Source organism: Citrus sinensis, chromosome 3 (genome assembly GCF_022201045.2).
Source record: "Citrus sinensis cultivar Valencia sweet orange chromosome 3, DVS_A1.0, whole genome shotgun sequence".
Taxonomy (NCBI): domain Eukaryota; kingdom Viridiplantae; phylum Streptophyta; class Magnoliopsida; order Sapindales; family Rutaceae; genus Citrus; species Citrus sinensis.
This window is the reverse complement of record NC_068558.1, coordinates 41,138,153-41,164,522: the sequence shown is the minus strand read 5'-3', so window position 1 is coordinate 41,164,522 and position 26,370 is coordinate 41,138,153. Positions and strand designations below refer to the sequence as shown.

The 26,370-nt window shown below is 33.9% G+C and overlaps 3 protein-coding genes across 8 annotated transcripts; 1 reads left to right on the top strand and 2 right to left on the bottom strand.

Moving 5' to 3' along the window:
- The first annotated feature begins 150 nt into the window (after nt 1-150).
- On the top strand, nt 151-2,388 carry LOC102614261 (uncharacterized). Of its 3 annotated transcripts, none has more exons than XM_006479114.4 (4): nt 151-313; nt 564-798; nt 921-958; nt 2,129-2,388. In XM_006479114.4, exons 1-4 carry the CDS (start codon nt 266-268, stop codon nt 2,297-2,299), a joined length of 492 nt encoding a protein of 163 aa, XP_006479177.2. In that variant the 5' UTR covers nt 151-265; the 3' UTR covers nt 2,300-2,388. The 3 variants fall into 3 exon arrangements, with proteins under 3 accessions (XP_006479177.2, XP_006479176.2, XP_006479178.2); XM_006479113.4 differs by having other exon boundaries at nt 918-958; XM_006479115.4 differs by having other exon boundaries at nt 207-313; nt 448-798; nt 918-958.
- A 194-nt stretch (nt 2,389-2,582) lies between these two features.
- Nucleotides 2,583-9,045, bottom strand: LOC102613964 (cationic amino acid transporter 2, vacuolar). Its single transcript, XM_006479112.4, has 14 exons — nt 8,532-9,045; nt 8,021-8,222; nt 7,694-7,778; nt 7,268-7,408; nt 7,039-7,157; nt 6,863-6,959; nt 6,567-6,739; nt 6,407-6,473; nt 5,695-5,853; nt 4,986-5,244; nt 4,470-4,578; nt 3,867-3,979; nt 3,226-3,301; nt 2,583-3,018 (listed from the first exon to the last, which is right to left on the bottom strand). The coding sequence occupies exons 1-14, from the start codon at nt 8,707-8,709 to the stop codon at nt 2,811-2,813; spliced, it is 1,986 nt and encodes a 661-aa protein (XP_006479175.2). The 5' UTR covers nt 8,710-9,045; the 3' UTR covers nt 2,583-2,810.
- Nucleotides 9,046-16,791: 7,746 nt separating this feature from the next.
- On the bottom strand, nt 16,792-26,224 carry LOC102612573 (anaphase-promoting complex subunit 6-like). 4 transcript variants are annotated; one of them, XR_008053595.1, is made up of 18 exons: nt 25,710-26,224; nt 25,202-25,336; nt 25,027-25,100; nt 23,788-23,827; nt 23,341-23,386; nt 22,992-23,071; nt 22,669-22,850; nt 22,446-22,571; nt 22,201-22,275; nt 21,961-22,032; nt 20,834-20,959; nt 20,014-20,083; nt 19,524-19,606; nt 18,924-19,037; nt 18,190-18,289; nt 17,908-17,943; nt 17,534-17,763; nt 16,792-17,206 (listed from the first exon to the last, which is right to left on the bottom strand). XR_008053595.1 is itself a non-coding variant. In XM_052438783.1 (17 exons), the coding sequence occupies exons 1-17, from the start codon at nt 25,953-25,955 to the stop codon at nt 17,659-17,661; spliced, it is 1,710 nt and encodes a 569-aa protein (XP_052294743.1). In that variant the 5' UTR covers nt 25,956-26,223; the 3' UTR covers nt 17,472-17,658. The 4 variants fall into 4 exon arrangements, 3 of the variants coding, with proteins under 3 accessions (XP_052294743.1, XP_052294745.1, XP_052294744.1); XM_052438783.1 differs by lacking the exon at nt 16,792-17,206 and having other exon boundaries at nt 17,472-17,763; nt 25,710-26,223; XM_052438785.1 differs by lacking the exons at nt 16,792-17,206; nt 25,710-26,224 and adding an exon at nt 24,037-24,101 and having other exon boundaries at nt 17,472-17,763; nt 25,202-25,248.
- Between the last annotated feature and the right edge of the window lie 146 nt (nt 26,225-26,370).

Here is a 26,370-nt window from a genome sequence, read left to right as displayed (position 1 = left end):
ATTTTTTATTTAACCAATTATACCATACCACATCAATTTATATACAAATAATTTATATAAGAATTTATAACTATAATATTACTCAAAATGTTATTTCAAAATTTATCCGGATTTGTGGGGTCTATCGAAAGGTCCAGCCCGAGACAACTCCCGGGGTTGACAAAGGGGACTACTATTGAAAAATGAAAAAGTGTAATTAATTAATTATTAATACTAACAATAATATTTGAAGTGAAAAACACAATTCGGTTGCAGCCATTCACTAATGGCGGATGAAGAGTCATCAAAAGCCAATCTTCCATTGCCTCCGCCTGTGATTCCCTCTCTATCTTTATCTCTTTCATTTTTTTTTTTTGAAAAATGTAAAATTTTCTGTTCGTGCTCCTGCATTTTTTTGTTATTTATTTATTTATTTGTTTTGATCACATATGGGTCCATTTTGTTCAGATGAATATTCAACCACAAGCTAATAATAATCCGATGTACATTTACTAGCCATATGGATATAGCTAGTGGGACGTTCTATTGATTGCATGGTGATGTTAATTTATTATTTGAACCAGTTTCTGGAGGTTACATGCAGAAGTTCCGGTAAGAAAACCCGCTATGCAGCTGGGACAAAATCGAGTTTTGCAGTGAATTTGATCAATAGGAAGTTGGATCTTGGGAGCCCTCTTGCTTTGCATATTGAAGCAGTCAAAGAAGGTGAGGAGCCGGTCAATTTTGGCCCTGATGCCGTTCTTGTGGATTATGGCACTGGCTGGAAGTTGCAAACAGTTACTGAAGTAGATTATGCTGGTAAAGTTTATTTTTTTGAGCTTGAAATTTTTTTCCCCCCTTTTTATGTTATTGTTGGTTGAATGTATAGTTTGATTACTTTTAAGTTTGCTTAGACTGATTTTATTTCCTTCTTGAAGAAGGTGTTACAAAAGGGGAAGGGATTCCGGCACAGATAGAGGTATGAATCCAATTGTTATCTGCCATTTATTTTTCAAGTTGGTTTTTCTTAATTAAGGGTTTCAAGATTCTAAGTTGAAAGGTGATATATCAATCATTAGATTTTTGTTAAAACATACAAATCCACTAGATCTTTTTGAATGCTTCAGCTGATATGTCCAGGTCCATGTAAATTTACATTTCTTACTACTAAATACCACTAAGCGCCCAGGATATATATGTATATATACTCTCCATGTCCCTTAGAACATTTAACCTAGACAATTTTATTTATCCTCTTAAGTTCTAATTTATAGAACATGAGAATCTTAATGATATTGTAGCTTTTTGGACTGTACCACCAGTTAGACTTGATTCTTATCCATGTTATCATAAGTTGCTTTACATCATTGTTTTTGTAATTTGATGTTAAACTCTTATAAGTTGGTTTGCATCATTGTTTTTGTAATTTGATGTTAAACTCTTATAAGTTGGTTTGCATCATTGTTTTTGTAATTTGATGTTAAACTCTTATGCACTATGTTGTTATAGATTTTCGGTTTCTTTTAATTGAAATGCTCTCACCTTGGTGCTACGGTTAAATGGTAATTAACAGTAATGAAGAGAACTATGAATAATCTACATGAAATCAGAATCCTATCTGTGGAAATCCATGGTAAAGCTCTGTTGCAGTTGTCTGGTTGTAATTTTATTTGTTTTCATTTAATGTCTTTAAGATGTAATTTTTTAATCAAGGTTCATTCTTACCTTTTCCATAGACTCAACAAGCTGTAACTTTCGGTCTTCCTCTTCTCTTCTTAGCACCCTGTAGCTGAGTTAAGCTGCACAATGATACATTCTTAAGCTAATTTTCTTAATTTTCCTACATATCGCTTCTGTAGTCAATACTGTTTCCTTGTGTGTATGTTGTAAGTGTACCAAATGACAAAATCTGAAACATGTACAACCAGAAGTGTCGGTTTAGAAGGATCTCTACTTTTAGTAATTATTTTTTGGCTGCCATACCGATGTGGTTGAATTTTTGCTCAGTATCTTGGAAACTTCTGCTCCTTGACCTTGAGCCCAGTATTTGCATATAAGTCGTGTAATTTTTTGCATTGTCTTGGTATGTTGACATTTTCTTCCTCGCACGACCCTTGGTAACTAAAATATTTTATTGACATTTTTGCAGAGTTCTGGTGGCACACATCCAACAAAGAGAGTTTCAAAACCGGGAATCAGCTCTCTGTATATTGCAAAAATATTGTTAGCTTTCATTCTAATGTTCATGCTTGGTGCAATATTAACAATTGCTCTTGAGAACCTTCCTAGATTGATATTGTTTATTAACTCATCCATGTAATATCTTTGAAATATTCTGATGAATATTTGTGTTTAGTAATATGATAATGGCATAATGCATACAGCCTTTTTCTTGGGCTGGTTAATGGACGTTCAACCTGCGAAATAGCTGTGTATGCTGCATAATAACTTTTTTCCATAATAAAAGCAATTTTCGCTCTGGTCTCATACTATTCATCAGATTATTACTGCTAACTGACATGCTTCGGTTAAGTCAAAATTATCAGATTGTGTAGGAAACCCAGCTTTTGGTGAATAACCAGTAAAATACCAAAAAGGCAAACTGTTGGAACTGCTGGAGAAAGAAATTTATCATTCAATTGGAAAATTATTTACACTGTTTCTGGTCCCCAGGCCATTAAACTAATGATGACCACCAATGGATACTATACAAACGCGAGGCTGAATTCAACTCATCAGCCCAGCCACAATAATATTACAAGTATTTGCAAGGGAAGTTTCAGGGGAGATCTTCTGTAAAGCTAGTTTAGCTTACAGGCTACCTAAAACAACTAAGCCAGCAAAGTATCTTGAGACCTGCAGTAAGTTCCATCCACATGAGTTGCAGGGAGAGAATCTCGAGAACTACGGTATATTTCATCAACACGAGCCGCAGGGACATAGACTGCATCCAGCAATGAGCTGTGGGTGCGGCCATAAAATACATAAACAAGAACTCCAATGATAAGCCAAACTGAAACACGTGCCCAGGTGGCAGATCTGAAAGTTAACAGGACACATTAGGCAAAAGAATAAAATGGAGTAATACTTTGCAAAACTGTGCCGCAGTTGGACAATGAAACAACCAGGCACAATGTAAAAAAGTCTAATCAAAATTCAAAAGCATTCATCCATAAACCAAAATACCATTAAATTCTTAAGGTCTAAAGAATACACAAACAGCAAATTGATTTACTGGAAACTCACCCCAGATTAATCAGTAAGTAGACATTGATAAGTATGCAAGCAATAGGCAGCAGTGGAACAAATGGGCACATGAAACCTGAAAAGATGACAATATTCCATGTTGATTAACCATAAATGAAGACAATCTCTTACCAAATTAAACCCATATAAGTTAAAAGAAACCCAAGTACTGAATAGATAGAATTAATCTATTGTAATATGATTTTACATGCATGCAGATACCATATTGGCTTAAGAAACCGACAGTGAACAGAAATATATAGTTAGCTTAATCGACTCGTTCCTAGATTGAACACAGTTACAGCCTGTATATGTTGTGACCCAAGAAAAGTTCTGGCTTGTCTTTTTGGAGCAAATAAGTGCCGCAAGAACCAGATGAACTGAATCTCTAAAATCACAACTGAAATAATTTAGAAGCTCATAGTGATTAGAGATTATACCAGAAAATTCGATCATTCTAAAACAGTTTAGAAGAAATTGCTAGTGAATATCCTTAGATGACTAAAAATATTATTCATTTATAGCATGTTTGCATCCTTCTCACAGCAATGGCTGGTGGATGCGTGCGATGCAAGTTAGTTTTTGGTCAAGTTAAACCAAATTTATCATGAATAACTCAAAATTTGGAATAAATACCATACCTCCTGCATGCCCAAAATTATGTCTGGCCTCATCTTGATTTATAGAGGTCAGAACAATCAGACCACATAGAAGAAGAGCACCACCTATGCCGCACAAAGTCAACCGGAGAAGCCTGGAAGAAAAATAAACAATTTGAAAGACAACCAAATTACTGAACTGCAAAACTGCTTCAATAAAGGTCTACAGAAGGATGACAGAAAACATATTAAAATAGGAATGGTCTTTCAGGTATGGAGGCACAAAATTTTCCTCTAAACTTAAGTACAATACTAGAGGTTTAACTCAGCCCGAAGAAATAGTGAAGGGAGTATCTTTTCTGCTATAAGACACATTGCTCTCTTCCTCTGTCCTCTTTCTGAGTATGTTTACTGGTGGACTCGATCCGTCAAGACTGAGAAATTCTTCATAAAGCTTATTTTCCTTGAGCTTAGATTGTGAATTTTCATAATCAATCCATAAAATCATTTATAAAAAATACAATCATTTTCCTTTAATTCTCATTTTTAAGCTAAACACGGAGACATGCGTGAGAATATATAAGCTTGTAATACAAAACCATCAGTATGAGAGCAGCTTGACAAAGGCTCTCAAGATAGACCCACCTTGGAAGGCTCAAATCTGAAGCTGCATATGTAAGAACAAACACCCCTATGCATGTAAACATTATAGTCCATCCAGCAACTGTTCGCCTGTTCTCTTCATTTAAAATGTCTGCAATAGTCAAATAAAACATAATTAAACACTTAAGCAGAACCCAGAAGATAATCAAGGGAATCAGGAGAGTAATATATCCAAGAGTCCAGCACTATCCAACCTCCATAAGTTTAAATATGATGGGCGAACGTATCATAGTTCAAACACACTCCAAAGGGATGTAATTTACATTGGAAAACACAGCTTTTCATATTCTGCTTAAGCATTTCAATAATACTTGCACATGGAAGTTAAGAATATATTTACTTTTGAAATTAGGAAAATACCACACAGTGCATTCAGTCACCCCAATCGGAGCAGCTATTGACCAACCAACAATAAACTGCACCTAATCATTTGAAAATTTACAAAAAAATTGCATATTGTGAAGGTCTAGATAACCAAATACGAAGGTTGCATAATACCTTGAACTTGTTTTATAAGAGGATAACTGACTGCTCCACCCCTTTTGGCAAGTAAAGGCTCAGTTTCTCTCAAAGTACCAACATCATCAACAAGGCTTTTCCCACTAATAGACAGAGAACTCTGACTAAATTGCGATGATACAGAATCAATTGATGACTGAAGTGTGGATGGAACTGGCACCTCATCGGGGGGGACATATCTGAGAATCAATACAGAAATCGCCACCATAGTAAAAGCAAGAAGTGTCCCCACACTGACCTGCACAAAGAGCAACAATTGAGAACTCAGCATTCATATTAATTTGACTGTCTGGTGTACTGTTTATGACCAAATAATTCAACAGCCTGCCAGTAACATGACCCAGAAATCCAGCCAGCAAAACCTATTGCATACTAGAATGTACTTCATTGACATTGGCACCCACAGTAGGTGCATCATTTAGACAAACACTGAAAAAAGCTTTTATAGGGGGACAAAAGAAAAATATCCATGGAGAGGTTTCTGATAGATACTCAAAACAGCCATGAATAATAGTTACTTTGGACAAAAAATGGTGTTAAATATCAGGACTATGGCTGAGAGATATCCATGGAGAGGTTTTTGATTGAAATTTAGCTGGCACTGGGTAAAAAAACACTAAAATCAAATAATAATAAAAGACCATCAACAACACAGTTCAGAGCCTAATTACAACAACCGTACGCTCACCATTCCAGCCAATGCTGAAACATCCATGAAAAATGCCAATGCTGCGGCAACAATACCAGTCACAATAGTACTCTTGACTGGAACTTGTGTAGTTTTATTAACATCTGAAAAGAATGGTGGCAACAATCCATCTCTAGCCATTGCCATCAGAATTCGTGGCTGAAAAGGACATATGATGAAAGATGAAGGACATCCATGTTAGTTACATAGAAATCAAGTACTTAATTCTGGGTAAAAAGCAGAAAAAATTGGGGTTCGTACAAGCATAACAAAGCTAAGAAAAGTAAATCATATAACTCATTGATGGAAAAGAAGATGATAGGATATCCAATAAGAAAATTATTTTTAAGATAGTATCTTCTCAATAAAATCATTATGAATCAGCAAACAATAAGATAGCAGTCTAGTGTACATTGTCCAGTTCTATTCAAGCAATTTACCAGTCAGGAAGTCCAGCAGACATGAAACGAACAGAACTAGGAGAACAACCCTTTGAAAGTAGATAAACCAAAAGACTCATCTATATCAAGCACTGTTTCTTCCAACATAAATAAAAAAAAATATCTTGGACCATTTCCCAAAGTTTCAAAACAATCATGGAGGTGGATCATTAACATTGCAGTAACATCATCTCATTAAAAGCTTCATGGAGCATGGAGCATGAAGCAGATACAACAATTGAGCTTCCATAGAAGGAAATCTTAAGCATTACCTGAGGAAGAATTGAACCCATTAATGTTGAGCAAAGTGCAGTAACAGCTCCAATAGTTATCACATATCTGCAACCCGAAAATACAGTAATAACAATAATAAGAACTTTTACAGAACAAAATATAATGCATTGTGGGTTTTAACCAGAATTATAAACTCACGAAGCCCAGTGCATCCCATGGCTTGCAAATGCAGAGGAGATTGGAGTATCAGGATCCATTTCATAATAAGGTACCAGACCAACAATGACAATGGAGACCAGCATGTATAATGCACAACAAATAGACAGTGCAGTTCCTATACCCAATGGCAAATCTCGTTGAGGATTTTTCACCTGACAGAATTATTCACATGTGGAAATTAACTTCTATGAACCATCAAGGCATTCCTACAAAAGTAACTGCAAGCTACCAGAAAAGGATAAAGGGTTGGGCAAGGGGGAAAAAACTTTATATACCTCCTCAGCAGTGCTGGCAACTGCATCAAAACCAATGAATGCAAAGAAGACTGTTGCAGACCCAGCAAGCATCCCATTGACCCCAAAGGGGAAATACCTATCAAGTCAAAGATATCCAATTAATTTTAAAGAAAACCATCTTACCTCAGTGATATAGAATATGAGATTCCCCTTACCCAGTAGGAAGTTCATATCCAGACCATCCTGTCTTGAATCCCAGATAACTACCGGCTATTATGACAAACAGCATAGCAAGTACATTGGCAGTGGTAACAATAGCTTGTGCAATGGTACTCTGCATAAGAGTTCTCATCTTTTAAGTAAAAGAAGCCAACTATACTCAAAAAGGGGCTAAAAAAGGTGATAAAAGAAATATAAATAGAATTGAAAGGAACAAATGGATACCTCCTTGATTCCCACACACAGGAGCCCAGTAACAATAAGTACAAGAATTGCAGCACAGGGATCAACAATAATGCCAAGCCCAGGAATTTGTTGACGAGCCATAAAGAAAGGAAGACTATCGGCACTTCCAAAAAGCATAGCCTATAATCATTAATGACAACAAAATAAGAACAGAAACATTTAAAATGCATTGGCAACTGTAAACCTCCCTCAGAAAATAGATGAATTCAAATCAATACAAAGATGATTAGTTGTCAAAAAGGTAACACACAGAAAATACATGAAAGGAAAAAGTAAACGTGCTAAATGAACAAACTATACAATTAAGCCATTCCAATTTAATGGATGGTGCAAAACATATATGACTCAATGGTAACAACTAAAGTAAATAAATATTCAATGAAAGTTCAATAAAATTCACCAGACCAGATTCGGGGATATGCCACGAGCAACAGCTGACCCGCCAATTGTGTACTCAAGTATCAGAGCCCAGCCAATCAACCACGCAACACTGCCAAAATACAACATATATTCACCAACTTCAGGCATATCAAAGCAATTTTAAAGGGAGAAGAACATCAACTAAGTTAATCAATTTAATAGACCAAAACATTAATAAGGATTACTATACCCCAGCTAATCACTAGTTTATCCCACTTCAGAAACAAGAACCACTATTATGAATCAATAAACTACATCTATAAGAAATGACTATTACGAGTTGTACCAATATTAAAGGCAATAAGGATTTACCCTTCTCCGACACATATGTATGAATAATGATACGCACTCCCAGCAGACGGGCAACGACTTGCAAGCTCAGCATAGCAAAATGCTGAAAAAGCAGAAGCTATTCCAGCTATAAGAAACGAAAGGGCGAGTGCCGGTCCTGAATGCTCCCTAGCAACCGTTCCAACAAGAATATATACTCCAGCTCCAATTGTTGAGCCAACACCTAACCAGAGTTCGTACGAGAAATAAATAGTGAGATCCAGCTTTAAAAAAAAAAAAAGTCCGGAATTTATTATATCACCACCTAATAAAGAAATATTGAATATATGAGCTGCAATCAAAAATGAAAATTTTCAAAGCAAAACCAAATAAGCAACTAATCCAAGCTACAAGAGCATAATCTATCAAAAACACTCAGCTATTTGGTTTGGGGGTGGGGAAGGGGGAGCGGAAAAGTCTAATAATCACACAAATCCATTAAAGTAAACACCAAAAGCCCAGATCAGGTTTTCCCAAACATTAGATAAGTTACCAATTGCAACAAGGTGAGGAATAGTCAAATTCTTGGCCAATTTTTGATGGCTCCTCTCAGGCTTGGTATGCACAGAATCCACCTGTTTCCTTCTCACCAAAGTCCTCACGCAACAACCAAACATTCCATAACCACCATCACCGCCACCATCCCTTTGAGAATCAACAAGAAAACCCATAACAAAAGTCCAAATCTTTTTTAATAATTAATTGAAAACCCCAACAAGTAGTAATGTCCCAAAAGGGTTTTCTTCCAAACACTCTCGAAAAAATGTCTCTAACGTCTTAAAACTGCGTTATATTACAATTAAATATTCAGCAACCTGCCCGCATCCCCTTCGGGAAAAAAAAAAAATTTCAAGTTTCAAGGGGTTGATGGACAGGGAAGCGGACAGAGATTTGACAGACAGGAGAGAAATTCTTTTGGGTTCTCCCGCTAAATTCTGAACTGAGAAGGAGAAAAGAAAAGGAAAAGTAAACGAAATCGGAATGACGTGTTTCTGAAAAAAAGATCGTTGCGTTCATTGTTCTTGTTTTATCAAAATTTGCGCGGTGGCCAGGTTGAAGTGCAATTTTATCACCAAGCTCCTTATAATTTCTTACGTTTAATTAATAAGCTATTACTTTGACACACCATATTAATTAGATCCTTAATTAATTAACTATTGTCCAAACTACATGATTATTATTATTATTATTATTTACTTTTATTAGGTTTGAACCATCATAATGTTGTCTTAAATGACTAAATAAATTTGACTTCAACAAATATTACTATATAATAATTATTTAACACGCATATAGAATTTGAATTTGATGGATTATGTTATACTATCTCATTAAAATGATCTAATCAAGACTTTTCTTAATATTTTAACTTTTTAAATACCATGTTAATGTTATATTTGGTCCAACTCACATATTTAACAATTAATATCTTGTAAGAATTTGTTAAAAAAATATATATGGTCTCACACTTATTGAAAGATTCACCACTCAATCAATTATTAGAATAACGAATGTTTGTAAAGGACAGGTCGGTTGGTTTGATCTCATCTAATAAAAGCAAGAATTCAAGGGTAGAAATTATCTTCAGCTGTGCATGATAATTGCTCTTTAAAATGTAACAAAATGAAAAAGTAGGGACCATTTTATAGAAATAAAAATAAAAACCTTTTAATTTATTAATAAGAAAGAATCCAAGGAGCAAGAATGATAAAACTCTGTTCGTTAGCTTCTAAAGTACAGTTGAGCAGCCCGTTGCCCGCTGCCCGCTGCCCGACCCGAGGTCCAAATGGTAAAGGTAAAAGCTTCCGGGGTTGTGCTTTTTTTTTAAAAAAAAAAATCAATGGTCAGCAGACGCCAGACAGCAATGAGATAATAATGACGGTGATGATATGAATCTGTGTAAGGGATTCCAGTGGGACCCACAAAAGTGTTACTATTAGCAGTAGTAGGTATGTGTGATGGGTCCCAAAAATTCAGGATGGCCCAGAATCTTTGAAGGGGGGGCGCGTGTCCTGCACAGTAGTCTTGGCAGTTGCATCCCGAGAATTGGGTGGGGTGTTGTGGAATTTCTTATCTTGATTCGGATGGTGGGCGGCGGAGATCTTGGGATTATCAGAACTGCAAATGCGCACGGTGCTGAATCTCATTCGCAATCCAAAGAATTATTTTATTTTAATATATTTCTTTATTATTATTTTATGATTCTTTATTGATCTCCGCCTCTACTATTCTAAATTCGTTCATGGTTTTATTTATTTATTTATTTATTTTATTTAGTTTCCGTAAGTCAAATGGCTAAACCCATAATTTAATATCACGAGGAGGTATCGTTTACGCTTATTAAGAGGAGTTTGATAATCTCTCGCAACATTAACAATCTTCTTTTATTGCTTTTAAATAGATTTCCGTTGGGTATTTACAGCATGTTTCGTCTGTTCTTATGCTGTGTGAATGAATGACTGTGACCTGAGCATGGGCTGAACTGCCTTGCCATGCGCTCGGCCTCATTCGCTTTAAATTTTATTTGAAAATAATATATTTATTTAGTTTATTTAAAAATTTAAAGTCCCTTCTAGTCTTATAAATTTTCTTTTTTAAAATACGTTATATGTTATATGTTTGGCCTTTTTCTTTTTTTGTTTGTTATACGTATTTTAGAATTAAAAGTGGTGCCCAAGTCATGATTTAATTGATTGACATAATTATTTATCTCATAGTCTTAAATTTTCAAAAATTCAAGCCAAAAGTCACCGGCTCTTAACTGATTTTAACACCCTTTCAAAAATAAATTTGCACGCTCTCTTTTCCCATTCAAATCAAGAACAAAGAAACTATTAAGATTTTCTCAAATGAATTGAATAGATTCAGTTGAGTTATACTTACTTGATCAACTAAATTTCTTCACTATTTATGGTAGGTTTTTATCTTTGTCTCAAATAATTATATTAATTTAATTTATTACCTGAAAACAACAAAGAACGATCTATTGTTCAAACTTCAAATTATTGATCAAGTTGACAATGAATTTATTATAGAATGTGACTTTTGAAAAACTGAAAACAAGTCGAGAACAATTGTAAATGCGTTGACATCAAACTTGAGCTCGTCAACATCTTTTTACTTGTGGCATTCACCAATGCATCTACCTTTCTGGATTTAGTCACCTTCACAATAGAAAAAGTAACCACTCAGCTTCCACATTTGGATTATAAATATATATATAGGGGACGGATCAGCAGCCCCTTAAAAATACTCTTAATTTTACACTAATTAATATCCATTAGATTTGAATTGAATCAATGGATGAGATTAGTTGAATTAAATCTTCAAGATCTTTTAATATTCTCTCTCTCCATGTGGTCCCCACCTAAAATTTTTCTCACTCTTTAATTTTTTCCCTTCCTTCACGTGATGTGCTCTCTCTATCTTCTTTTCTCTTGTTCTTTTTAACCTATGACTTTTCGTTTGCTTTTTTCTTTCTTCCTCAGTCATAAAAAGTCTTAACTCTCTCCAGCAAAAATTCTTTACTCTCTCCAACTTTTAACTCCACAACTCTTCGTGAAGATGCCTGAAAATAATGAATATTTGGTATGTGTCATACTTTTATAATTTTTTATTTATTTTTTACAATTAATTTTACCTAACTTTTCTAATTCGTAATTTTTTCAATATTTTTATCTTTTTATACATTATTTATTTTTCTTTCAATTGTTTGACACATTACAGGGGAACAATGGCGAAGAGGTTGAAAACAATCTTGAACAATTAGAGGCACCATATGTGGGGATGCTTTTGGAAACATTAGAGCAAGCTAGAAACTACTATGAAGATTACGGTAGACAGAAGGGGTTTTGGATTTGAACTCAATCTTCTTCCAAGAGTAGAGTAGGCTGCAATGAGGTGACTAGTGGACAATTTACTTGTGCCCATCAAGGAAAGCATGTGCCAAAGATTAATAAGCCTAATTTTATGGAAGATCACAATGAAAAAGATGCAAGTGAGGTAAATACAAAAAAAAAAAGTAGAAATTGTTCAACAGTCAAATGTGGGTGTGAAGCTAGTATGCGGGTTATGTATGACAAATGGTCAAACAAGTGGAAGATTACGGTTTTCAGGTAATCTCACAATCATAAAGTAGTTACTTCTGCTAGAAGAATAAAGATGAAATCAAACAAACACATGCCTAAAGCTGCTAAGAATTTGACTGAAGCTTTTCATAAAGAAAATTTGCCTATTGCAAAAGTTCGTTCAATTCTAGGAGGTTCGCAAATGGGCTTTAACAACAGAGATTGCTATAATCACTTAAGGAATGTGCGTCATAGGCAATTGGATGGAGGGGATGCTCAATCAGTCCTTATAAATTTCAGGAAAAAGCAAGCTGAGAACCCTCAATTTTTTTATGCAATCCAATGTGATGAAAAAGGGCAAGCAACCATTTTTTTTTTGGGTAGATGCTCGATCACGGTTGGCATATCACTGTTTTGGGGATGTAGTTTCATTTGACACAACTTATAGAACAAACAAGTACGATATGCCGTTCGCACCATTCACAGGAGTGAACCACCACTTACAGTCAATATAATTCGGTTGTGCACTCCTACAGGATGAAACAGAGGTAACATTTCAGTGGCTTTTTGAGACATGGCTTGAAGCTATGGGAGGACGTCCTCCAATTTCTATCATTACTGACCAAGACTTGGCAATGAAAAGAGCAATTGTGACGGTTTTTCCAAATACTCACCATCGATTATGCCTTTGGCATATTAAGAAGAAGTTTGCGAGAAGTTGTCACATGTGTACTTCAAGAAGTCAAGATTCAAGATCGGATTGAAAAAATGTATTATGTCTACTTACAAAGTAGAGGAATTTGAAGAAACTTGGAAGAGTTTGATTATAGAATATAAATTGGAAGACAATGAATGGCTAAATCATCTATATGAAATACGTGCTTCTTGGGCACCTGTTTATAATCGTAGTATTTTTTTTGGCTGGAATGAATACTACAGGACGAAGTGAGGGCATTAATTCCTTCTTTGATGGCTTTGTAACATCCTCGACAAATCTTAGAGAGTTTGTTGTGAAATATGAAGAAGCGTTGAAAAGGATTATTGAAAAAGAAAGTGATGAAGATTTTGAATCAGAACACAAATATCGATTAAGTTGTATCTGTGATTTGAGTTTTATTGTGCATAGTGATTGCCTCAAGCTATAGGCTTAAGTTGTATTCTGCAGACCATTGATACTACTTATTTTTCTTCATTGTTGTTTTCACTCGTTTCCCCTCTTATTTTCTTTTATTGTCAGTTTTGCGTAGCATTGTTGTTGAAATCCTTCCAGGAGGACTCAAAAAGTTGGGCACCAAAATCATTGACGAGGAATATTGAAGCAACCAACTTGTTTCATTGGTTAAAGAAGTCTCTGTAATTTTGTCTTATTCAGTCATTTTAGACTTACTTTATGGACCACTTAAAGCAAATTCTCAAATTAATTATGATGTAATACTAATAATTTTAAATAGCATAAGGTAAGGTTTCTATTTGTTTGCTCAAAATTGCTATTATTTTCTCTTTCTTTATTTTTATTCATAATATAGAGTAGAGATCATATTCCCATTTGCACATATTTTTTTCATGTACTTAAGATTTTAATATTTTTATTCATAATATGTGGTAAATCTTTGTACCAATCATATCTAGACTTGAGATTTGAAGAAAAACTTCTAATGCCATGTCGTTGTCAATAGACATCCTTTTTCACAAGATTTTTTTGTTAAACTTGAGTTTGATGACTATTTTGATGGGGGACTAGTTCCGCTGGTTAAAATTAATAATTTTGTGCTTTCAAATGGTATGTGGAGAGAGAAAAAAAGTGAAAGAAAGAGTTGTGGAGTTAAAAGTTGGAGAGAGTAAAGAATTTTTGTTGGAGAGAGTTAAGACTTTTTATGACTGAGGAAGAAAGAAAAAAGCAAACGAAAAGAATAAGAGAAGAGAAGAGAGAGAGAGCACATCACATGAAGGAAGGGAAAAAATAAAAGAGTGAGAAAAATTTTAGGTGGAGACCACATGGAGAGAGAGAATATTAAAAGATTTTGAAGATTTAATTTTAATTAATCTCATCCATTAATTCAATTCAAATCTAATGAATATTAATTAGTGTAAAATTAAGAATATTTTTAGGGGGCTTCTAATCCGTCATGAGCTGTGCAACATGATATAGATTCAATATTTTTTATTTCTTTGGTTTTATGATTTAGAGCATAAAACATCAGACCCTATTGCAAATGTGATGAATTTCAACCTGAATTTTTTAATCCACATTGAAAAATAACAACATTACAAGATTTTCAAATTCAACTTTGGTGATCTTTGAAAAAGCCCTTGCAAGTCTCCAACTTCATATCTAAATTAGACTAATCTAAAAATAAAAAAGAATGCACCAAACAAAACAAAATTAATCAAATCCTAAAAGAAAACTTTCCAACCATAAAACAGAATTTTCAAACCCTAAAATCAGTAAGCTTAATTTGACAGTGGCGGTGGTAGAAGGCTTCACGAATAGTGGTTGGATTTGTTCAAAGATGTTGTTCATTGTGTTACTGCGCTAGTGTGTGGCTGTGATGTTGCTATATATATATATTGTGAATTATGCTGCGTAAAAGAAGTAAATCTTGGGTCACCGTATATGGAAACTGCCAAGAAGTATCCTCTCTGGGCCACCGGCCCCATGAAAACGAAACCACGCGTTGGTCAGGCAAGTGGCACCCAAACAGTAGGAGGACATAGACTGAGATATTATTAATTTTGGCAAAAATGCGAAAAGCATGTGTTAGAATAGCTCTAAATACTAATTAATAATAAATAAGCTTGAATTTGTCAAGTCTAAACAATAGCATGATGGCCACCTAAATGGGCAAAAATTGACATGAAGTATTCGTTGCGCGCCGCATAACGGCTATTCGTTTGTAAAAGAGGGCAAAGGAAGATCAAATCTTGAAGTTTAAAAGGCCCATCTGAAAATGAAAGGCCACTAATAATTGTAGAGCCCCCACCAGCCCACCTTTATTATTGATTCTGTGAAAATGAAATTCTGAAAAGTGTCCTCCCATCAGTTGAATTGAGCGGACGAGATTCTTTGATGGTGGGAGAAGATTCTAATGCCGATTGATGATCATTATTAACAAATATTAAACAAATGCATGCATGATTCAATTGATAAGGGCAAAATTTGTTTTAATATCATTTGCTTTCTATGTTAACTCTATGATAGATTCACATTTGACTTTTTCGTTTCTCCTTTATTATTTACGACACAACTCCCACCAATATTATAACCATAAATTACATACGTAATCTACAAGTAACATTATTAACATCTTTTAATAGAAAAAAAATAAAATAAAATCTATTGTTGAATTGAGAAATCTCCAATTCAATCGAATAAAATAGTTAGTTAATTGTTTTGTCACGTAAATATTAGATGATGATATGATGATTACGTGAAAGCAATCAATTTTTGAATTGGACAATATTTTGAGCTGACATAGAAATGTACATTAATTTGCTCTTAAGCAATTACTTATAAAGAAATGGGTAGAATACAACTACAAAAAAAATTCTATGGAGTAGATTTTTCATAGATTTAGATTCGTGCTAATCTTTAACCATAATAAATATAGATTTTTTTTTTTTAAACATAAATTGCATTTCATTGCAAATAGATAATATCTAGTTTAAAATAATCCTACAACGAGCACGTCAAAAATCATTGCAATATATAAGCAAATATCTAGTTTTTTTGTTTTCTTTTTTTTTTTATTCGGTCATCATTTTTGTTCCTCTAGTTCATCGTCTTCGCTACAACAATCATTTCGCATATGTTTGAAACTTAATTAAGAGAGATGAGAAGTGAAAAAAAAAGTTATCTAAATTTATATGAATGGTCCCCCATGCATATATTCGACCATTTCCACAAATTTTTAGATTCATAAAATGTTGTATTTAATTCTAATAAACATACTGATATATAATATAGTTTTAAGAATAAAATATTAAATATATGGAAACCAAACCCCTTTTCCAACCCTTGTGTGTTTTGCCAACCCTAGTTCTATTGACTTCCATCTAAATCCAATTTGACCAAAGTTTTACTAAATCAAATCAATTTTTTTTTCTTCATTTTTCCAGCTTATATGATTAATTTTGCGGACGCTACTGCTAGTTGATTTACATCCGGGCCGGGCTTAAAAAGCCTGTCATCGGGTTCGAGTTTTTGTACTAAGATTTTGTATTTTTTAATATTATATATGTATATATTTTTTTGTAATTTTATAAAATTTAAATTTATTTTAATAAAATTTTACATAAAAATATAAATTTTAAGTGTTTAAAATTTTATGAGTAAAAAAAAAAAAATTTTAAATAATATATATTTTATTAATAAAATCCGAGTTATAAACCGGATCCCGAATTTATGAGAGAGGGGATATCTCGGAAGTCGGAAGCCAACTGTCAAGACAATTATCCAATGTATGTATGGGCAACCATAATGATGCCTCGGCCTGGACCTCGGCCATTATTTTCTCATTTGCCGCAAGCATGCAATCAAATTCCACGTGCTAAAGGATCGTTTCAACGCTCTTTATTTGGTCAATAATTCCAAAAAGAGACCAAATTGGGTACGATCACAATCCTTACTCGAATGATTTTCCTACCTACCACACCAGAATACAGCGGTGCTAGAAGGTGCTTGAATCATAAAGAATCATTATTTCCATTGACAGCATATTTGATACAACACCAAGTTACACCCTTCAGTTTATTGCCCCCAATAGCATCTGTTATTAATTGGAGCACACGACAACAGAGAACAGTTTAAATGTGGATGCACAAAGGAAAGGAGGCCATATTTTCTCACTGTTCTCTGCAAATCTTTTATGCCCTTTCTCATCCTTTTTAAATCCACATTTTTTTTTCTTCCCATTTGATGCCAACAAAAATGGCAATAGAGAAACTAGTTCGACCCTGTCAGCAGTATTCAATCTTCTTCCCTAGGACTCCCAACAGCGTTACCACCATCAAACTGTACCCACAAGCTTCCATTTCTCTCTCCTCCATTTTCCCACGTTTGTTGCCTCACACTCCGGTCATTCGTATCATCACCATCCGAAAACTGTAATTATAATTTTTTTAACGTAATTATAAATCTCTTAGCTTAATAAACTAAAATTCCTGCAATATTCATGTGAAATCAATAATTTCTTAATGGACTTAACTGTTTAGTGATAAAATAATAAAAATTGAAACATTAAGTAAAAAAATATATAATTATTAAAAAACTTCAATGATAAAGAGATGTATCAAATGATAATATCCCTTCCTACAATAAAATGGTTCCGCGAAAGAAAGCAGTTTAAATCACTTCTAAGCCAAGTAGATTCAACAAATGAGGATATAAATTAATAATGTAAAACGTAGAATATAGATGAAGATGTCGCACCTATGCTTATACAATAAAGCCCTTCGCCGGTACCATGGGTGAATCAGAAACCAAAATAATTAAAACTGTTATAGGCACGAATAACAAATTACATATACATGACAACGGTGAGGAAAAGGATATTATCAGTGAAATTCGATCTTGGGGTCAATGCCATGGCGACCTTCATCAACAAGAGCCAAACTTAACATTTCGGTACAAAACTGATCATCTGGCTTCAGCCACAGTGCCTGATTTGCAGATTAGAATGAAAAAGCAAATCAGTGATTCGTAAAATGCAGCAGGTTAGAGTTGTCCTTTCAACAGTGGATGACTACGATAGACAGTCGGCTTATTGCACATGAAGGAAACAGCAAGAGTACTTTTTAGTTTACCTTGTGATAATATGTAATGGCAGCAGAAAAGTTATCCTGCACGAGAGAGCCAAAAGAAACAAATTCATTATCGTAGACTCTAGCAGTTTTCTGAATGCAAGGGTGAAGATCCGACAATAGTTTTTTAAACTCTAAACAGTAGACACTAGATGCATCCAATAAACTGGTATTTGGTAACAAATACCACTCAGATTAATTAGCTAACTACTCCTCACAACAGCAGAATATTCTTAGGTACACAAATTTTCATTGAAAAATGAATTAATAACAAATTCACCATACCTGCAAATGGTAAGTGTAAGCAAGACCTGCATAGGTGCTCAAGCTTCTATTCGACAACGTCAGCGCTCGCTCATAACAGGATATTGCCTCGTGATACATCCTGAAACATGATAGATTCTAAAATCAGGTTCAATAAACAGTAAGTCAAATGTATGTTTACAGATTAGTAATACCAGAAGTGAACATAAATCCACCACCTACTAAGAAGGAAAAAAGCACAAATATTAAAAAAATTACTATTCCATCAAGAGAATAATATATAAACTAATAGCATATGAACTACCCAGTAGAGAGTAGACCAATCCATAATCTGGCATATCCTTATTTAACTATTTGCATCAAGTCCTTTTAGGAAGTGCTATAGATACAACTACTAGGGCTCCTAGTAGTCTCTCGAGCTTATTAGGCAAAGCTGATCATAAGCAGCCATGATAGTATAAGGAAGGTTATACTTCTGTCTTATATCTTCATGCTGCTCATGATCTCATACGATGCAAACTGAAAAATCTTACATTATTAAACTACGCTCGAATCCCTAAAATAAAATGCATTTATCAAGATAAAGGTGATCTTCCATTTGAAAATTTATCCCCAAAAAAAAAATCTAGATAGCTGAATGCTATTTTATGTACAATTCAACAAAAACACAATAAAATAAAGGAAAAATATCTTGAATAGGCAATAGAACAAGAAGACGCAAGTGAGACAGCCTATTCCAACAAATTTAAACATACTTTAATTTCCTGTAAGCATGTGCAAGATTCACCACAGTTGGTTCCGACATTTCACTTAAAGAGGAAGGAATGTGTGCCAAGGTCTTCTCAAACCACCACACAGCTTTGTTATACCTACAAGTGTTTCAAATACTTGCTGGTCAAACCAGTGAATGGAAACTCATACAAAAGCCATAACATATAACAATAAAAAGAGCACAATTCTTGTAAGGCATAGTTTGGGATTGAGTTGGACAACTGTACCTTAAAAGTTAAAGCACTAAAATGTTTGATAAACACTAGTTGAAGTAGCTTGAAAGTTGATTTGATTTGATTTTACACTTATATGATGAAAAATCTATTATATCATTACTAATTTTGTTAAAATTATTATTTAAAAATTATATTTACTACATACTATTAACTTTTATTTAAAAGTTACAGCTTTTTTTCCACAACCGCTGTAACCTAAAAGCTACAGCATCTCAATACCAAACAGCGCCCAAGTTTAACTCGGATAAAATTTCATATACCCAAGTAATAATATTATTAAAAAAGAAAAACTAATAAGGTAAACATATCACCGGGAAAAAGCAACTCAAGTGAACCAAACATTCTTACTCCTTCATGTGGTAAGCAACAACCCCGAGTTCATTGTACACAAGTGGATCTGACGGGCATATGGTCTTTGCCTGCATGAAAAACTGGAGAAAGGACAGCTAATCAGAAGTTTAACAAGATATTCAAAGAATTATCACTAAGAGATTCAGATGAAGAAGAGCCTGTTTTGACAACGAAGGAAAATGGACGATATGACCAAACTTATAATTACACAGGTCTCAGAATCGTGAATAAATATTGTGATTAGCATCAGTTAAAAGTTGTCACAATTAAACAAAGAGGAAAGAAGTTGTATTCACATTAAATCCAAAGATCCAGAGAGAAAAATGAAACCGGCGAGATAACATCAACTAGCAAATCACATAGACCAACATCTGAATATCCAACAATCAGACTCCATATTGCAAAACAAACAACCTCTTAAGAGTTCTCACTGAAATCTAAAGAAAAAAAATGAAAAGCAGCCTATATTTAGGAGAAGGCAATACACCTGTTCGGCAAGCTTAAAGCTGTGAGTTCGCATGTACTCCATTCCAATGTACAAAGTTGGTAAATGGCACCTGGAATAAGAGAACGTCAAGATTCAACCTGTAAAAAGACAATTCATAGTGATAAGAGTACTCCCACAACACAATGCATACCATCACTAAACAATAAACAATGAAATTCGTTGATCTTTACGACCATATAACTACTCATGACAGTGTGGTTTATCACCAAAATAGAAAGACATTACATTTAAGACTAATTTTAATCAACTTACAATGTTTCTCAGGAAGAAATATGGAATTCAAATATGAATCATTCATAAAAAGTTCATAGTGGTAAAACAGTTTATTAAACATGTAGGGCATAATCTGAGTAAAAAGCTTTTACCAAATCAAAAGGGGAAAAAAAAAAAAATCTTGGTTGACGACCCATGAAACCCAATTTTTTTAGCGACAGTGCTCTTGAAACAGATTAAGATGAAGCAGTTGAAATTTCAAGGATTACATGAAACCTAATAGAAATGTGGGGGACCAAAAAAATATTTTATCCACATGATTATACACCCAAAGCACACTGTTCTTCAATTGAACAAGAATTGAGTGATATCAAGATAAGCACAATTAACCAAACCCAACCCTTAGGATATCTTTCAGAGACCCAAAAAGGAAAAAGAAAGCCAAAAATTAAATTCCAAAAGTCTTCTGGAACTTGCTCAAAAGCAAGTTAGTGGCTTTGTCCTTGTCCTCATTGCATGAATATGCTCATCCAAGGAAAGAAAAATCAGAAAGGTACAGAAATGAATATATAATGCTAAAAATTACCCTGGAAACAAACGAGCAGCTGTGCGATAACCCAACATTGCTTGATCACCCTCTTCTTGAGCAGCAAAAGCATTTCCATAACCTATCCAAGCAGGGGCGAATGTCCCATCAAGATTTGTAGCCTTGCTGTAGTGAATGGAGCCAACAAGCAATTACATATCTCTAAATAACATTTCAAATCTTGTATCAAAGCCATAAAGGATATATTTAACAAGAGCAACAGACAAATGGTGCATTTACTTCCCATGAATTAAAATGGACAGAAATCGAAATAGGCTGGAATGTGGAATCTGAATAGGGAATGAGAATTAGAATATGTTGTTTACTTGAGCTATATGAATTGAAATCGGAATCGGAATCGAAATGAGCTGCATTCCCATTTATTATTTACTTTACCTTGTAATCGGAATGCATTATTGCAAGTTACCATAATGCCCTTAGTTAAAATTGTATATTTTTCACTAACAAAACAAATAAATAAACATTTCTAGGAAAAATATATACATGTTTATTATAATATTGAGCATAACACTATAACTTTCAGAATAAATTAGTTGTTATTATTATTATTACTACTCCTGTTATTATTACATTTATTATTATTATTATTACTACTATTATTAATATTATTTATTGGTAAAAAAGGAATATTTAATTTTCTTTAAGGATAAAAGTGTCAATTCATTTCCCATTCTCATTCCCACCTCTCCCATGGCAATGGGATTCCAATACCCCAATCCCAAATTTTTAGGCCCCACCCAAAATCAATTCTAATTCCTTCATGTTTTTAGCAAGTTAACACTATCAATCATCCCCATTCCCCATTTTGATTCCCCAATTCGTGAATTAAATGCACCCTAAAACTTTTGCAAGGTGGAGCAAGCTCAAAAAAAAATTTTTTTTGGTTAATTGGAAACTGTAACAATAATAATAATAATGAAGAAGAAGAAGAAGAATCAAACCCAAAAAAAAAAAGACAAAAATCTTCCCTACCAAGAAGAAACCCAAAAACTATACAATTGAAAATATTATAATAAAGGTAATCCATATTACTGAACTCCACAAATATTAAACTGCATATATAATGCATCACACAAAAAGAGGCTTTTCAACATTTTGACAATTACAGAGCCAAGAACACTGTGTGAAGAGAAGATTTCTGAAATCTAGCATCACAGGTTGACAGAATAACAAGGCCCCTAAAATGCAAAGAAAAAAGACATAATAGAATCTCATAATATAAGGATCTCTCGGTATATGAAAAAAACACATACCTACAAGCTTCAATATTGAAATCAGCGGAGGCAATAAAAGATGGATAGATTAATTATAGGGCCTCAGTTTACTCAATAATGCATAATCCTTACCTGAAATAACGGCGCGATTGATCATATTTTTTTATACAATAGTAGTAGCAACCAACTGCAAACCATGACAAAGCCCTAAAAAATGAAAAGTCTTCATAAGCTAACAATATAATACTCAAAGAGTACTTTAAATTAGAAGTTCAAATTAATATAAAAAACAGTCAATCTAATAGCAAAAATGCTTTCATTATTTCACACTTCCAAAGTTTTCTAGAAAGAGAAGAAAGAAAAGAGGAAATGCTTACTTTTGAGGATAATCCTTCACTAAATTGCATGCCATCAGATATAGTTCATTTGAATGTCCAAGTTCCATAGCAGCAGCTAAGTGCACCAAGGTACATTTCAGATGGAAAGGGTCTTTCTCAAGTAATCTGGGGAAACAAAGACAAAAGGAAAGAAAAAGGTCATACAGCATCTCAAGAACAATGCAGCCATATTTTTTTTTTCTTCATTTCTTCACCAACTTACACAGAAGTTAGTTCAAAGCATTTTTGGTATTCTCCACACTGATGATAGTACTCAGCTTTGCAGGCTAAAAGATCAGTATTGTTTTTTAGACTGTGTGAGAAGGACAGGCTCGAATGGACACTATCACATTTTTCTTTCTCAATTTCTCTAAATTTGGCTTCTACAACATTCTCCTTGTCATACTGATAAAACAAAGGGAGACAGGAAAGAAGAAAGAAAGAAATTGTTCAGTGCACTCAAACACAGCAAAAAGAATCAATATCAGAAAACAGAAGGGATGTTTACATTTGGAAGAGCATATAATGAACTTGCATACAGTTCACCTTTTTTATCAAACATGAGTAAAATGAAGAAAGCCATCCATCTTCAGAGCCAAATTCCAATGATGAAAGTAAACTTGTTTCTGAAATTCAACAGTAAATCCAATAATTTAAAGCATTAGCCTGTTGTAACATGTTCCATGAAAAATCAAATGCTAGTAGAACACAGCCAAAGAAAGTTTTACCAAATTAAATTTATATCAACATGTTCGTGTGTGATAATAATTTTCATTATGTGTGTGCGCACGCGCACGTGCGCATGTAAGAACTAGAATTCAAACTGTAAACATTGTCACAATCCACTTCTCTCAGATGAAATAAACAGATGACTAGGAGAAAACTAAATCATTACCTTGCTCGCATGTTAGCATGTGATTTTCAATAAGGCATTCCAAAGCCTGCAAAAGAAATCAAGGTACAGCCATAAAGAAAAAAATCATAAAGAATGAGAAACGGTGTATCTTATACGGAACATCCAAATGAGAAATCTATGTGATTAGCAGAGGTCAAATTAAAGAAAAGGATTAAAATTTTAATAAGAAACGGATTAAAATTTTATTAAAAAAAAGAAAAAGGACAAGCCTAGCTCAAAAAATCTAGGCCCTCTTTCGAGTAATTTTCTAATCCTTGAGAAGGCAAAATAGTTTCCAGAGGTTGTAATATTTTGCTTAGAAAGTCATTTCTGAGCTTTATGCAGCCATAAAATTCAAGGGAAGGAGTTTTGAGAAGAGGACGCTTCCCCCACCAACTTATCTCCAGGGAAAAAAAAACAATAACATTGATAACATGTCATGCATACCTCATAACACAAAGGATCAGCTTTGATTGCTGCTTTATACCTTAAATCATTATGAAAAAAATATAGTAAGCCTTTGTATGAACCATAGTGTTTTAATTCAACAAAACTGAGAGAATAGAGCAAAATGAATTGAACAGAATAGAGCAGATATACTGACAAACGAAACACCAAAGAAAAGCTAATTAAGGCTATAAAACGATACCATAATAGTTACTAAAGAAAAAGAGTTGAGGAAAGCACCCAACTTACCGAAATTCATGCAAGCTTTCAATCAAATAATAAAATGAGGCCTCTAATTCAGACAGCATAAAACTCTAAAACAAAACATCCAGGTGTAAGTAACCACATGGAGTGAAGCATAGCTGATCTGCCAATTGAATCTTGTTACATTTGATTTAAAACCACCTTTCTATACTATTACTCCTTAACGTTCTAAAAATGCTGCATATGAAAGTTGGTAATGAAACAAGATGAAAGAGGAAGCAAATAAGTTCCTCTGTCGTTAGAGCTGAATTTAGTAATAAGGTATTGCAGCCAAAAGTTCATCCGAGTTCAGGAGTAGGAAAGGAAGAACCAATAGAAGACCAGAATTGTGGTTGGAAGCAAAAACCATTCAGGATACCAAAAAAATAAAATGTAGAAAATCTTATTCATGTGGCAGTTAATTTGGCAATCAACCTCTTTGAAAATGTAAATTTGGCAATCAACCTCTTTGAGACAGCAGAACAGAACCAATAGCCTTATTGAACTAAATCATCCCAGCATATACTACTATTCCTCTGTCACCAAATGGACTCCAGAAGACATGGGATGTTAACATTTTAAACTGTCTTATCAAACTTTTGCATTGATTTATATCAAGGAAAGTTGTCTAGACTAACCAATCTATATATATAGATATTTCTTCAAGTAGTATCTAAACAAACTCCTTGGTTATTAACCACATATATAAAAAATTCATGCATTCAGAAAAAATCTGCTCTAATGAAATCAAAGATAAATTTACTTATGCCCAACTTACACAAGTTTATAACAATGTTCAAATTTTTTCATTAAATCAATAAAGTCATTTCCTTTCTTTAAAAGTACGTTAAATTACTGCACCTAATTTACTATAACATAAGACAGTTAGACAGTATAAGCTAGTATCATTTTGACTGAAAAACTAAGGGAAAATAACATAAAGCGTTATACAATTAAGCAGAACGATTTTCAGTAAATTGATCGCAAAAAACTAACCACAGCCGAGCTTGGGCACGATTTTCCAAGGCTTCATATGCTTTGCCTCTCAAAAAGCATATAGCTGAAGAGATCTGTAATAGAAAAAAGAAATATTGGGCGAAGAATACAACAAATGTGCAACAAATTAAAAAATAATAGGCCAAATAAAATGAGATTGCAAACAAAAACTTACATTGATTTCTCTGTCTTCCCCATCTTTATCTAAGTACATGACATTGCTATCCTTTGTGTCATAAACATTCCCATCTTCATCAACCTTAGAATCACCGAGCATCGACAAACACTGGTCCCACTCCTTCAGTTCCTCCTAATTATACAAAGGACAGACCAGAAATAAATAAGTAAAAGAAAAACTGCCCAGCTGTATAAACAAATAGACAATCAAGAAAAAATTGAACAAAGTTATTCAGCTCAAAGTGGATAATTTCATCTTAATTGCCTAAAATCTAGTTTTCATTTTCTTAAAACACACAAGACACGCAAATTTGCTGGAGCAATTCAATTTCCACATATTTCTCATTGAAATTCTTTTGTCATGTAATATAAAGAACACAAATTTCAAGCTGAAATTTTCAAAATTTCCCTTTTTCATAACACAATAAAACCCAAAAACGCAAAAAGCATGAACCCCAAAATCCGAAATTCAAATTTTCTAATGCAATAAAAAAACAGAAGTTTACCAGACACTTAGCAGCCAAGTAACGAAATCGGAGGTCACGGAGCACAATTTTCGAGGCGTTAAGGAGGTGAAATGCACGGCGGTAGTGGCGACCAAGGAACAGAGCCTGAGCCTGCATGTACACGTCAGCAGGGTCACTGGTCAAAGCGGCGACTTTATCGGCGAAAAATATGGCCGACGAGTACAAATGCTTGCTCACACAGTCGCGAACCACTCCTCGAAGCTTCTCTATTTCTTCTTCTCTCATTATGAAATTGGAGATCTAAGGGTATGTTTGGTTCTCGGGAAAGTGGCTTTTAGTTTTGTTTCTTTGGTTTTTTTTTTTTTTTTTGAATACAGTTTGGTTTCTTTTTAAGAGGGAAAAATGAGGGTTTGGTTTGGGAGAATGAGATTCTCACCACAGTGAGAACCACAATGAACAAAGAACGGTGCGTTTTGTGCCCAGTATAAATTTTTGAATCGGACAATATTTTGAGCTGACAGAGAAATGTACATTAATTTGCTCTTAAGCAATTACTCAGAATTTTTTTTTTTAGTTGTATTCTACCATTTCTTTATATGGAGTAGATTTTACATAGATTTAGATCTGTGCTAATCTTTCGCCATAATAAATCTAGATTTTTTAAACATAAATTGGATTTCATTGCAAACAGATAATATTA

What these genes read in the sequence shown, in the direction of transcription:
- LOC102613964 (XM_006479112.4), bottom strand. Translation starts at nt 8,709, where the DNA reads ATGGGTTTTCTTGTTGATTCTCAAAGGGATGGTGGCGGTGATGGTGGT. An exon ending in TGTGTGTGGGAATCAAGGAG is followed by an intron (nt 7,158 to 7,267) that starts GTATCCATTTGT and finishes ACTCTTATGCAG; the next exon opens with AGTACCATTGCACAAGCTAT. An exon ending in TTTCAGCATTGGCTGGAATG is followed by an intron (nt 5,245 to 5,694) that starts GTGAGCGTACGG and finishes CTCTTTGTGCAG; the next exon opens with GTCAGTGTGGGGACACTTCT.
- LOC102614261 (XM_006479113.4), top strand. Translation starts at nt 266, where the DNA reads ATGGCGGATGAAGAGTCATCAAAAGCCAATCTTCCATTGCCTCCGCCT. An exon ending in ATCTTCCATTGCCTCCGCCT is followed by an intron (nt 314 to 563) that starts GTGATTCCCTCT and finishes TATTTGAACCAG; the next exon opens with TTTCTGGAGGTTACATGCAG. An exon ending in GGATTCCGGCACAGATAGAG is followed by an intron (nt 959 to 2,128) that starts GTATGAATCCAA and finishes ACATTTTTGCAG; the next exon opens with AGTTCTGGTGGCACACATCC.
- LOC102612573 (XM_052438783.1), bottom strand. Translation starts at nt 25,955, where the DNA reads ATGAGAGAAGAAGAAATAGAGAAGCTTCGAGGAGTGGTTCGCGACTGT. An exon ending in CGTGCCCAAGCTCGGCTGTG is followed by an intron (nt 23,828 to 25,026) that starts GTTAGTTTTTTG and finishes TAATGATTTAAG; the next exon opens with GTATAAAGCAGCAATCAAAG. An exon ending in CATGCTTACAGGAAATTAAA is followed by an intron (nt 18,290 to 18,923) that starts GTATGTTTAAAT and finishes ATCATGTTTCAG; the next exon opens with GATGTATCACGAGGCAATAT.